This window comes from Pygoscelis adeliae, unplaced genomic scaffold (assembly GCF_000699105.1).
Source record: "Pygoscelis adeliae isolate BGI_AS28 unplaced genomic scaffold, ASM69910v1 Scaffold111, whole genome shotgun sequence".
NCBI classification, from domain to species: Eukaryota; Metazoa; Chordata; class Aves; order Sphenisciformes; family Spheniscidae; genus Pygoscelis; species Pygoscelis adeliae.
The window spans coordinates 1,890,127-1,904,246 of record NW_008824542.1 but is presented as its reverse complement, the minus strand read 5'-3'; the positions used below and the strand labels follow the sequence as shown (position 1 = coordinate 1,904,246).

The following is a 14,120-nucleotide window of genomic DNA, read 5'->3' as shown; positions in this document are numbered from 1 at the left end:
CCTCTTATCTTCAGCACTTGGTGCCTATCGGAAACCATCACTATATGGCTCCAGTTCTAGTTTCTGTAAGTTGATCAATCCCAAACCAATCCTCAACTGTCTTTTCATCTAGTCTTCCATCAGTAACACACCACTCAATGACTTTTGACATTGTACTAATCTAACAAGCACATGACCAAAACACTAAAAAAAAAAACAAACCAAAAACAAACCACCACACCAACACACTTCCAAGGAGACACTTCATTCCTTTTTTGTTTGTTTCTTCTGAAATTATTCTTCCTATTCCTGAGAATTGCTATGTTTGGTCTAGTTCCTGAATACTCGGTGCTGCAACCTTGTCTTTCTTGTACATGATGAGAGCTACATAATGAGAAAGCAACACATCAAGTCTAGAAAATCATCCTCCGTAGAATTAAAATAAAAAAAAATCCTGCCCTTATAGCTTTAGTTACTCCTTGTAGGACTCAGGAATATGTTTTTCAACTAGAAGAACCACTTGGCTCAGGGGACGAAGACCTTCAGAATTTCCTGAGTAACAAAGACCTCCATTTTTAAGAGTGCTTGTTGTTCCACTGCGTGAGAAAGGCTTTCAAGCCTCAGTGTGTACCAGGAGTGGCACCCAGTGTCCAAACTGCATCCTTACAACAGCATCTTCAATTCCCTTCTCAAACGGTCTTCCCTCATTCCTTTCTCCCAGGCTGCAGCCACAGAAAATTAGCAGCTCTATGCTTAAACTGTACATTTCATAAGTAAAGCAGTTTACATAAAGCTTTTGCCAAACTGTTTTAATCAACAGTGTATAGCTAAATCAGATTTTCAACACTATTTAATGTGGAGAACAACTACGAAGTCTGATAAAATTCTTCATTTAAGCCATACAGCTACAGATTTAAACTCTGAATGAAATCAATATTTGCATAGACTTTCAATGGTCTTTCAACTGTACTCAACAACTGACTTAACAGCCACAAACTGATTTATTCCCAGTCATTGGTATTGCTTTAATAGCCCAAACCAATTTTCCTAAACACACTTTGTCAGACTGGAACTAAAAATCACTGAAATAATTAGGGGAAAAAAAATATTTTCATGTTTTGCAGCTACGCAGGAATTTAAGAATCATCTATTGTGCTTGGCTAAGACAACAGAGTAAAAAGGAGAGTAACAGATCTCGCAAATGAAGTCCTTTTATTTCCTCCCAAAATTGATCAGAGGGATAAGACTTCGGTTTAAACAAGATTCAACACCTGGAGTAAGCTATGAAGAAAGCTTCCCCCAACCTGCTGCAAAAGCTACGATTTCTACTTTTTTTTCTTTCACTATCACAAACAGTTCAGAGTTGCACAAACTGGATTAAATATAAACACTTAATGATTAGAACAATTATCCAAAAGCAATAACTATCGGTAGGTAAGAACACAACATGGAGCAATATAAACTGCTAAAAAAAAAACCAACCCAAATCGCTGGGGGCAGGGGGGGAATCTATTTCCATCTACATGTGGAAGTCAAATTGCAAATACCCCTTTCAGTAATTTTGCCAGACTTCAGCTGGTCAGTTTCCCTGTCTCACCAATATCAAAACCTAAAACCCACCATAACCTCTCTCCCCTCAAACAATGAAGCCTAGCATTGCCCATCTTGCTATCTGCCTCGCATGTGCTAGTTCGAGGAACGTTACACGCACCTCTTCAGGAGTCAAACGCCTTACAGCTAAGTGAAATTCTGAGTTCATGAGAATGTAAAAGATTAGATCTCAGTTATACTGCAAATATCTCTAAACCAGCTTTTTTTTCTAAACCAAAGGCACAAAACTGGCACTATATAACAGTTTATTGAGAACTCTCAAATCCTGACGTTCAGTGTCTGTAGTGCCTCCCTAACTTACCCCTCTTAATTTCTCTGCTGCATAAATGCATGCTATAAAAGCTCCAAGATATATCACATGGATTAGGGTTTTATATATATATAAAAATATATATACACATGTATAAATATATTTTAATATATATATTCACACACATATTGAGTATCTTGTTGAATTATTTCCCTGTTAAGATTTATTTTGTTTCAACGAGACTTCCACTTGCAAAAACATGCACACATTGCACAGCAAATATATTTCTGTTAGGTGCCTAATATGGCCAGGGAAACCATTTTGATTATTCTGTGCCCACTTATGCATTGTCCTATAAAACAATAAGATAGAACAGCAAGAAACTAGCAATTAAGAGAGTCTGAATGCACATCGGGAATCACTAAAATCCACACTAGCCAAGTCAGGAACAATACGACTGATGAATAGGCCATTTTTTATTAGAATTGTTAGCAAGTGTTAAAAAATTATCCTTAGCAGATGTCCCTTATGACCTAAATATATCACACAAAAAACATGCCTGTCTTCTTTTCTAAAAAAGTTTTAAGAAATCTTTCCATTTCTATTATTGACTAAAACTCCACAATGCTGCATCTTGGCTATAAATACGTGCATCAAGGATTTATCACGCTAAACCTACAAAAATGCATGAGTATTTTACTGAAGAGTAAACAATCTATTTTAATGTGTATTTTTCTACTGCATGAATTTACACTGAACTGAAGCATGTAATCCAATAAAAGAAATCAAACTGTGTATTCAGCAAACAGTGAAACAAAAGACAAGCTGCATACTACAGCAACTTCTCAACCAACACACCACAAACCAAAATACAGTGAATGTCTTGCAGTTAGATGGGTGAGAACAACCTTATCTGCAATAAATACACTTTGTAGATACAGTTGATAAGGAATTATATGATAATTTAAGCTACTATACACTATTACATGCGCAGCTATGCACACCGAGCTCATTTTCAGTAGAGCTTTAAAGTTTTTATTTCCTTAAATTTTGCTCTTATTAAGATTCTATACACTGGCTCACCACACTACAGCAAAATACAAGATTTTCTCAGTTTGAGCTTTTTCAGTTTCTCCACATATCTTTCACTGCATCACTGGATTTAACAACATATATTAATTATAAATAATGCTAAAATATAGATCTAAACTTAAACTCTACTAAGGATTTTTCTCTTTTCTATCAAAGACTACTATCTCTCTAGAAAAATCTTTTAAGTTTAGTAATCTTTGTGAATCAATTTCTTATCCCTTCAACTTCACTGCTGCAGTAGGTTTCCTGTTAGCAAAGTGGATTTCAAGTCTGTTCCTCAAGTATTTGATTCAATATTCAGTACTGAACCTTGGGCCAGTAACGCATCTCTGTCTTTCCATCAATAAAATATAAATGCTGTAAACAAAAAAGGTGCGACTTGGGTTTAATGTGTTCTATACCTCGAGTATGCATAATTTTCTTCTAGAAGAGAATAATGCTACATAATTTTTCCAGATTATGCCGTTGAGAAATCCATAAAACATAATGGAGCAAGAAACAGGAACCAAAAAGATTTTTCTTAATTTACTAGTACTACTTATTTCAGTCAGTTTCTATTAGTTTTTACCCAGATGTACTGATTTGAATTGTTGTTCAATAGAACTATAGGCATTTCCTTCATTTTGGCTCTCAGAATAAAATATTAGCACGTGGGATCTATTCATTTTGCCATACTTTTCTTCAGCTCCCTCAAGTTTATTGCAGCATTCGTCAGGGAAGGAAATGGCTAAATACTTGCATTAGCAAAAAAGGAAAGGAGGGGGAATGGAAAGAGGTAGTAAGAAGGTGTTAAAAGAACACTCTTCCTCTTGGTCCAGTCATACTGGGAGAAGTGTTACCAAAAGAACAAACAAGCGTAGAGTCAAAATATCTGGCCAAAGCTACGGGGGAACACAGGGACCACAAGCAATCGGTCTCTTAAGGAAGGACATGCTACAGACCAAAACAAAACATGCAAAAAGCAGAGAGTGATCCAGGCAGTCCAGTGGAAATGTCCACTCCTGTAGCACCTTGTCTAAGACTGAAGAGTCATAATCAAGGATGAAGAAGTAAAATGTTTTTACCAGAACTGACAACACCGTCTTTACACGGTCTGGGTTTCCTTCTGGATGAAGCTTTACTTCCTCCAAACACAGAGGTAGCCTAAAGCTACTACTTTTCTAACTTTTAGGAACCCAAGAAGGCACCTACCTCAGTTGGGTAAGATGAATACAGGATCTACTAGGATGTCTATTATATGTTCTAGCAATTGCTCGAAAAAACCCTGTTTCCTTAAAATACAAATTGTTATATCCAGACTTTTTTCCTGAATTGCAGTACAGCAAAATTCAAATGCTCAGTAATGGGGGGCAGCAAGTTTCACCTTTGCCATATGTTCACAGCACCATCGTTTCATAAACTAATCTGCAGTAGAACAGCTAAAAGAATTACTTGGGAGTCTCTGCTTTTAATAGGAACTAGCATATTAGATATTGTTTACCATAATATTTCCACAAGTTAATAAAATATAAACATGAGGGCATTTGCATCTGTGTGATTTAAAGTGTGGAAGAATATAAAGTATTTTCATATTTCAGAGCTCTTGCATATTCCCAAGACTGAACAAATAATACATTAAATGAATTTGTAAAAATCAAACAACCTTTAGATTCTTTGTAACTCATCAAAAATTAGTTTAAAAGCTTTTGAGTACTCAGGGTAAATAACCTGTACATTTTCTCTCCCCTAATAAACAGCAAGCGCAAGGCTTAATGTTTTCAAATCACTGTCACAAACTATAATATAGGCATAAACTTCAGAGATTGATACCTGAAATCAAAGAGCAGATATTAAACATCTGAATATACTTTTATTATTTAATTAGTTATCCTCTTCTTTAATGTCCTTAGTCAGAGTTGAGCTGATTATATTAGCAAGAAAAATCAAATTCAGAATGGCTAATTTGTAATATTTTACCTAAATTGCAGAAAGTAAAAAAAGAAATCGGACTTTCGTATTGATTACATAAAAATTAATGAGTTTCTGCAAGTGTTACAAAACTTTATGAACTATCCATATAGCAAACTAACTGATCATGATTATAAGTAAAGAATACATTTAAGATCGAACACAAACTATGAAGTAAAAATCTCCTGGCTTCAAGGTCAAAACTTCCATATAGTGAAATGGTTGAATGCAAAACTGAGCTGGATACAGTCTTCCAGCTCGTTCTAATGCTACTAAAAGATAGTTACATACAGCAAACTACCCATCACTTAAAACAGATGCTTCTCTAACTTCATTTTTAGGATTACTAAACAATTATTCTTAAGCATAGTTTTCAGTAAAGTTCAGCATGAAAGTATATTAGATATGTTAATAGCCATTGCAATCGTGGATTATTTAAAAAAAAAAAATCAAACAAACTATGACCGAATTTTTCAGAATTTAGGCAACCACAAGGTTTTTATGTTTAAAATTACTCAAGCAAAAATGCCATGAAATATGTTTTCTTAAACAAAAAGATAAAAAGATAGTACAGCATTTCTGTGTTTAAAAGCAAATTACACTAACTTCTTTTGCAGCAAAATCTTAATGGAACTGGATTTAAATAAAACTTTAATATCCCTGGTGCTTTAAAGAGCAAAATAATTTCTCTTTTTTGATTCAAAATTAGACGTTGAACAAAAGGATTTGCCTACCACTTTAAAGCATTGCCTCTACAGTAAAAATCAACTTGAAAATCCAGAAGTGCAATAACCAAAGCATTTCAGGCGTTTCATGCAATACTATCAGAAAAGGAATAGTTTAATGCAGTTTTTAAGTCTAGCAGTATAAACCTACTTAAATAAGCTGTCTACGAAGATCCATCACAAGTGCTATCTCCTCTTTCTTAGTTACAGGTGGTAGAATTGGGAAGTGAAGAAGAGAACCCGCAAAACAAGAAAGCTCCTGTTCTGCTTTTAGGATACATATACACACACAAAAGTGTCTGAATCAAATTCTACCAATCTATACAGTTCCTTAGAACACGCAGCACATTTAGGCTGATTTAAGAAACGAAGTCAGTAGAGCTGTATTTAATTCAATGCGCTTAGTAACATATTTTCGGACTACATTTGTATCAAAGATTTTATGAACCTTATCAGACGAAAATAATTTTTATCCCTCTTCTGTCTGCAAGCCCCAGGTTTCCTGGCTCAGAAAGCAGTCCAGCCTGGAGGCTTGTGTGCTGGATTCGAGTGCCCTCTAATGGGGGCTCCACCAAGACTGCCTGGTGCCACACTGCTTTCAGTCCATAGCCTGATTTAAAAGAGCTTTAAAATTCAGTTGAGGATACATACACGTACTCTTCACATTCCTCTGTTGTATTTAAGCTAATTAAAAGCACTTTTTCTTAGGACTTTATATTACAAAGACATACTTTGGGGTACGTTGCTGTATCTGATACAGACAAGTCCATGCATCCACACATACAGGGAACTTTAGACTGTGCCGTGAAAAGTAGCCTTCTACCCGAATTTCTTCTTCTTTGCCCAATAAAGACAAAAACCTCCAGTAGAGAGAAGTCTGCACAGTATGAAAACTTAGGCAAAACATTTAACATGCTGCATGCCTGCTACTCCACTGAACCATGACAATTATGCGAACAATGTCAATATTAGTTCCCTTTTAGGAAACAAATCAAGAACTCGCACCAGTGACAGGTAAAGTACAAAATAACTCAGATGTGGTTAGCAGCTTTATGAAAGAACCTTGATTATGTGATACATCTTATTACAGGACAATTAAGCACACCTAATAACCAAACTCTGTCAATCAGTATATTCCCATATCAGTTCTGGCAACCCACAAAAAACCCAAAACATGGAAGACTAGACAAGACTGTTTTGCGTGTTTAACAAGTCACCACCCACCCTTTATCATGATCATCTGAATTCCTCATATGAATTAATCCTCACCAAGTCTACAGACTATTTCATTAATTCTCTACACCCAAATGATAAAGAAAAAAAATCAAACTTACAATTCAGTATTCTTTTTACATAAAGCACAAAGTCAAACTTCATAAATGCACGCACAAACCCGATGGGCTTTTGCCAGCGCTTAGTAATTGAAAAGTCAACATTTACATAGTATAGCTTTCTTCCTAAATTACTAAAGGAACTTAAAAAAAAAACCACACAGTTGAGGAATTCAGATAAATGGACCACAACTGGAACCAGAACCAAGACTGTGATTTAGGAGGTTTTGGGTCATCCGTTCTTGTCCTTAGGGAAATAAATTTCATATAACTGGGCTTCTGCATTTCATAAACGTTCCATTTTCTTACAATAAAAGACAATACACATGACCTTCTCTATTTTTGCCAACCATTATACCTAAAGAGAATAAACCTAAACAAAAAAGCAGAAAAAAATTTGTCAGCTAAAATTGCGTCTGCCTATTCAGAACACAGTTACATCATGCTCAAGTTCTGTCCTGCAACAATACAAGAGAAATAAAAGATATGCCTACAATGATAAACCTTTTGAGTTATAATACTAGCAGATTTAAAATGGGAATAAGTGGAAATTGTTTTCACAAGAAAAATTGACAAAATTTAGCCTTAACAGAAATCTTTACAAAAAGGAGATGAATCAACACAGCTAGGGGGCTGTGATTTAATGACATCAGGACTTCTACAGCAATACTAGCAAAAAAAATCAACCTTCACATAGTCCATTTGTTCCCCATAGGTATATACATACTGTCTTGGAGATTCTGGTTTGACCATACGGGGGTTTATACTACCTCTCCAGTTGTACTCACAAGGCTGTTTGTGAAGCTACACTATTAACATAATAAAAGAAAAAAAAATAGAACTCTAGAAGACAGTAGCCTTTTTTATTAAGATGCTTTTTAAAAAGCCAAAACAGTCCACCAAACACCACCACACCCATGCACTGAGACACAGTATGCTGGAAAGCGTACTAACTCATGTGCCTTTGGTCTCAAAGCCCCCATAATGCCAAACCGGTGTAGCAGACCACAGCCTTCGCTTCAAGAAATGCAACCTCAAGAACAAGTCCTCCAATAAAACAGGAAGGGCTTTAACACAGCCAACACTCACTTCATTCTCACTGCAGTAGGCAACAGTTCAAAAGCACACATTCAGTTCATTGCTTCGTCTTAACTTTTCTAAGCATGTCCCTTTGAGCTACCTGAAGCCTCTGCTTCCGCAAGGATCGCATATCGCAGGTCACTATACTGGCCACACCGGAGAGAAGGCTCAGCAGTATGAACTGCTGCTACCCCTGGCCAATTAAAACCCGGAAAAAGTACTATATAGGAGCTACGACATGTTAATCCATATGCAACTGCATTCATTTGAGGCTAAATAGAAGCGACAAACAAAGAAAACGGTGTTTTTGTGGAAATGTTGCACTATGTTATTTCTAGTTGTTACTCACTGATGATAGAACTAAATAACAACCTACAGCACAGAAAAATACAGGTATTAGAATCTTTAATCATCTAGATACTTCTAACCTGAAAATTGAGAAACAAAATTAACCTTCTCAGGTAAGAAAGTAAAAATCATGTTGGCTGGCGGGGGGGGAGGGAAGGAGAAGGCAGCATCACCTTCTCATCTGAAGCCTTTCAGAGGGAATCTAACAAAAACTCTGCATAGTTATAAAAGAAGAAAAAGTTACAACCTTCTAGAACTTATTTTGATGTATAATTATGTAACTGTCTTGAAGTTTCTATTAGCGTAATTACCACAGCACTTAATTTATTACCTCAGTTTTGTAAGTAAGATACTAAAATATATTAGATTGAAATAAAATGTTTCAAAATACCTTATCAAAATAATGTCTCACAAGATCTGTAATGAATTACAAGATGTATACTACATTTTTAACTGTTGTTTTCCATGAAAGGAATATAAATTTCCTTTAAACAGGGAGAAGAGCTACTCAATGAATAGCACTGAAGATAAAAACAATGAAGTGCAAAGGATCGAACTTAACATGCTGCTTAGAGACACAATTTATAGTCAAGAATAATACATTTATTTCTTAGGAAGAAAATACACCTCATGCATTACACCTTTTTTGTAAAGCTTAACTGAAAGAAAGCAAAACTGCTCAGACAAAAGCTTGGAAATGCCCTAAAGTGAAAGTAATTCTCTGAAAACTACCCTCACAAAGACAAGCTGGAGTACTGCATCATTTCACAGAAGTGCCTAAGCCAAAAATCCTTACAGCAGAAGTCTGATTTTCCCTAAACAAGAGTTGAATCCATTGGGTGGAGGATGGGGGGACGCACACGTGAATAGGGGTTGTACGCATAGATAACTGAAAGTATCTTCTTTAGTTTTAAGATCTGTGTTGTGAGAAATAAATTCAATACCTATGAAGATTTAAGTGCACTAGTAGTAAGGAAACACAGTTATCTGAAAAGTAAACACCTGCCCAAAAGTCCAGAGCGCAGCCCCAAAATATCAAACACTCATGTTGAAGCATCTTTTGCTGAAGACTCAACAACATACCCCTGTTCTGTAATTTTCCTCCATTAGCTCACACATCATCAACTAAACTTCACCTACAGATTTCTAACACAGAGCTGGGTTGAACCCTCCCACCCCCTCCAAAAATCTTGTGCTGCAGCAGGCCAACCTAGGTGTTTAAGACTTCCCTGACAGGAAAATCTTACAAAAAAATTACACTTTGTAAAAAGAATCGTAGGAAGACGACACTGCAGGAGAAGCTTTCCAAGATGAAAAACACCTGTGGATTCATAAATGGTAGACAATCCTCCCAGATTTATAATAAGAATTACTTGAAGCTAAAAAAACCCTCTCATGTTTTCTGTAGTTTCTAGAAACAGTCCAATTCAAACCGCACTAAAAAATGTTCTTGCGCTAAAAGAACAAGTTTGGGTATGGGTTTTAAATAAAAAATGAAATTTTTGAAGGAATTCTGTTGCAGCAAATAGTCAAAACTTAGTATTATCTCAGGCATTAGCAGCAAGAGACAAAATAGCACCATAACAAAAGCATATCTAAGCATATCTGAAGAAATGGTTGTTGCTAACAAGTTAGAAATACATCTTTATCAAATTGATTCTTAAATGTTATGCATACCTATTTCAAGTTCAAATTAAGGATATTTTCTTAGCACCCTCAAAAATGTGTTTTATATTAGATTTGCTCAGTTTAAAAAAGGAAAACATTAGCCCAAATGTCTCTTGCCAATTATCCAAGAGTTTGTTTGCTCAAATATCACCCTCCTGCACGTAAGCTCAATTCTCTTAACAACGATCACCTCGAGACCACAAGGCAAATGAGTATTTTTCAGGTGACCTGTTCCTAGAGCTCTTGCAAAACGATACAGAAGAAATTATTTTTTGGGTGTATTCACTCAATTCTCAGCATAGCAGATTAGTTTGCCAACAGATAACCACACCAAGGTTGTTGCCCATTTCCCCCCCTCAGGAGAAGGGCAGCTGGGGTACTGTGGCCCTTCAGCCAGTGCAACAGTCCCTGCATTAACACAAGATGAAGTATGACCAAAGTCTGCTAAGAAATGCTTTCTGCAGGCCCAGAAACTTGGAATCTCAATAGGATTGTTCCTATTCCAGAATCTTAGACAAGGGGAAAAAAAAAACTTATTAAAAAAAATATATACACTAAGCAAGAAGAAAAGACAATACAACATTATTCTGACCAAAGAGAACAACGTTAAGTATCATTCCGGGTGATGGAGGCACTGAAGAGCCAAGTCCCTTATTCTTTCCTTCTGTATCTCTGGGCCTGAATTTGTGCAAATATATAAAGCCACTTGTGGCACTGATGTAACACACAAGTCTTAGGGGGAGGGAGGTTCCTTGTTTGGTTTTTAGCATCCTGAATTTTAAGGTTCTGGCATATAACAAGAGATTTCTCTGCTGGAGTATCTGTATCTAGAAGAAAAAAGAATCTTTTGAAAATTTGGCAGGATGCTTGCATAGGGAAACATAGCTCCAGGGAAAACAAACAAGGAGTATTTATAAAACATTATTGATTTTCACATTGGCAAGACAGAAGACAACTCTATATAGAGCCTAAAAAGGCACCTAACCCTCAGCTGGCAACCTCAAGAGCCATTTTGTTTAGGTTTTCATCTTCCCTAGCCTCTACTACATAGGTCAAAGGGCTGAACAGTCCCTAAGTAAAGGGAATGCAGAATGAACATGAGTGCTGTGCATTTCCTGAATGGTTCAGTCTATTTAACTGCACTTCACTGGGAAGAATACAGAGGGAACCCCTCTGTGACACATACGGTAAAGGCTAGATGAAGACCAATATAAAATGGCTCGAGGTTGGCTTATAGGGTTCAACTACCTGAAAGGAGGTTGTAGCGAGGTGGGTGTTGGTCTCTTCTCCCAAGTAACAAGCGATAGGACGAGAGGAAATGGCCTCAAGTGGCGCCAGGGGAGGTTTAGATTGGACATGAGGAAAAACTTCTTCACCGAAAGGGTTGTCAAGCATTGGAAGAGGCTGCCCAGGGAAGTGGTGGAGTCACCATCCCTGGAGGTATTTAAAAGACGTGTAGATGTGGTGCTTAGGGACATGGTTTAGTGGTGGACTTGGCAGTGCTAGGTTAACGGTTGGACTTGATGATCTTAAAGGTCTTTTCCATCCTAAATGATTCTATGATTCTGCATAGGCAAGCTCCCCTGACCTGGCTGCAAATTCCCTGTCACTGCTAGAGGTATGCATCAGCGTCACTGTGATAGGTTCACCTTCCACTGCTAGAGTTTGCTCTTCTTTCTGTGCCTGCAGCATGGGAACAGAAGGCTGACAAGCCAAGACATCCAGGTGAGGGAAGCTCCACAAGCATTGCCTTTTGCACCTTACTTAATGCCAGGATTATTGCCTACTTGCTAAAAAGGGAAAAAGACAGACTGGTAACAAGAGTCACTTTCTTGGAATAAAGTTTCTCCCAAGCAGAAACAGTTGAACCTTGCATACAGGATCACAGGCTTACAACTTCAGCATGGTAGCCATCATATGGTGAGATGAATCCATCTCGGAAACTAAGAAATTTATTTCACTCCTTGCTTGCCTATCAGCTACATGGAAACAATTCAGCCATTTTCTACAGGAAAAACTGAAGCATGGGCCCCAATTAAAAATTTAGATTACTCCAATCCTTTGAAGAGCTCCAGAAGAGAAGGAATCTTTAAAACATCTTTCAGGCTTTAACAAAATGTAGTTCTGAGTCAAGCACCATATTAATGTAGAACAATTAAGATTCCCTTGCAGTTTGCTTTTTCTTTTTTTCATATAGCAAATTGTATAATCCCACAACAGAAGCAATAAACAGCTAAGAAACCTTACCAAATTGCAAAGAATTCTTAAAATGATCTCTGTTTTAAAGGCAGAGTCTAAGATTCTTTTATAATAAGATAAAAACATTAATTTACTAATAACTAACCTCATTATAAGCAAGAAAAAGCAGTTTATACTTTAAGTAATCTCGCTTACACTGAATTATCAAAAGTAGATAGAATCAAGCTTCTAACCACAACTACTGTGACTACATTGCCACTTTAGTTACTCTTGAAGATAAACTGTCTCTCCTTAAGCCCTAACAAAGAAGCATTTCTACTAGTATCATTAAACACATACACACACATATATATAATGAAGATTAGAATTCTAAGCCTTTCAAGTTTACTTTATGATCTTATACCATTCTGTGTCAAGCCAATTATACTGACTTACAGTGGCAATAACAAAACATTGCTAGGACCAGCAAGGAAACACCAAGACAGATAGAAACCACTGATGCTACTTCTAGCTCACTTGGAGAAGCAAAAATATCACCCAGATTTCAAGTTAGCCAGTGCTCTTAAACTTAAGAAGCTCTGCTCTCCAGGCTTTCAATGAGTACTTAACACATACAAATAAATCTAGAGAGGCAATCTGTATGCCTGACTACATACATATGTATATATACATACATATAATACACACACAGCCGTTTTCATAAAAAGTTTTAAAGTCTATATGAATTACTGACTGGAAACTTATGTAACTTCCTGTATGGACAGTCCTGCTCTAAAGTAAGCGTGTCCATATAATACAGTATTTATCCCTATAACTTCCCTTACAGAGACAAGATTTCAGCTGGATATGCAGGATGGCATTGTAAGTAACACATTGATACCTTAAGTCAAATGAAAACACTCTCTGATCACATACAAGCTTCTGGTCACTGTGGAAAAAAATAAAAATCCTTTTTTGCACATATGGACTTTTTTTTTTTAACCTAAAGTTTTGCAAAACTGTAACCATTACCTTCATCGAAGTCTGCATCATCTTCTGTATGCTGAGGGAAAGGGAAGCAATTTGTGATTTCAAGTCTGTCATCCACCACAAGACCCAGCAGCACTCCCTGGACCACTTCATTCCCCTGTCCTTCTTCTTGGTAATGTTTAATGATCTTTAACACAACCTAGAACACAAAGACAAGAAAATCGTATTATGCAATGGGTTTTTTTGTCCTCAAACTATGTATTTGGAATTTTTAAATTGTTGAAGTGTTGCGTAAACTAGAGCTGCAAACCAAGTGAGCTACTGGCTTAAACACCAGCAATTTTAATACAGGTTGAAGAACTGGAGGCCATCCTAATACTATAGAAGAATAAAAAAGACCATTAAATGAACGGTCAAAATGCAGTTCTAAACCAATTTTCTGAAACACCCTTCTGAAATGAAATATTGATCTTTTTTACTTTACCTTGTTGCTGTAACTGTTAAAAGCTATCTTGTAGGGGCAATAAGATCTCTCCTGAGGGAAACATTGCACAAGAAGCTATCAAAACACCTCAAAAGTAACTACGCAGAAACTGGGAGGAAATTTTTAAAAGGCACAAAATGCATCAAAGTTCAGTTGCATTAACCTTCAAAATTACATCTCATTGCAGTTTTACTTCAGATGACAATGTAATTTATATTTTGTAAACTATGTGTCATAGGATATTTAGGAATAATGAATGATAAAAGAAAGAAAAAAAAGAACACAAATTACTCATCATATTTTTAATAAAATAATTCTCACTTCCTTCCCTAAATCTGAATTCCACAATGAATAATTCTCATGAGATGATACTGTAAATTGGAACAGTATGAACAAAAACACTCAAAAATAGTCAACCATTTGCCAGAAACACTTCA

General features: G+C 36.3%; 1 protein-coding gene across 1 annotated transcript in view; it reads right to left on the bottom strand.

Annotated features, from left to right (window-relative positions):
• EIF3H (eukaryotic translation initiation factor 3, subunit H) overlaps window positions 1-14,120 on the bottom strand; it is a 93,111-nt gene that overhangs the window by 54,838 nt on the left and 24,153 nt on the right. The window contains exons 2-3 of the mRNA XM_009321694.1: window positions 13,684-13,734; window positions 13,242-13,398 (exon numbers count right to left, since the gene is read on the bottom strand). Coding sequence (XP_009319969.1) covers window positions 13,242-13,398; window positions 13,684-13,734 — 208 coding nt within the window. The remainder of the gene's footprint in view (window positions 1-13,241; window positions 13,399-13,683; window positions 13,735-14,120) is intronic.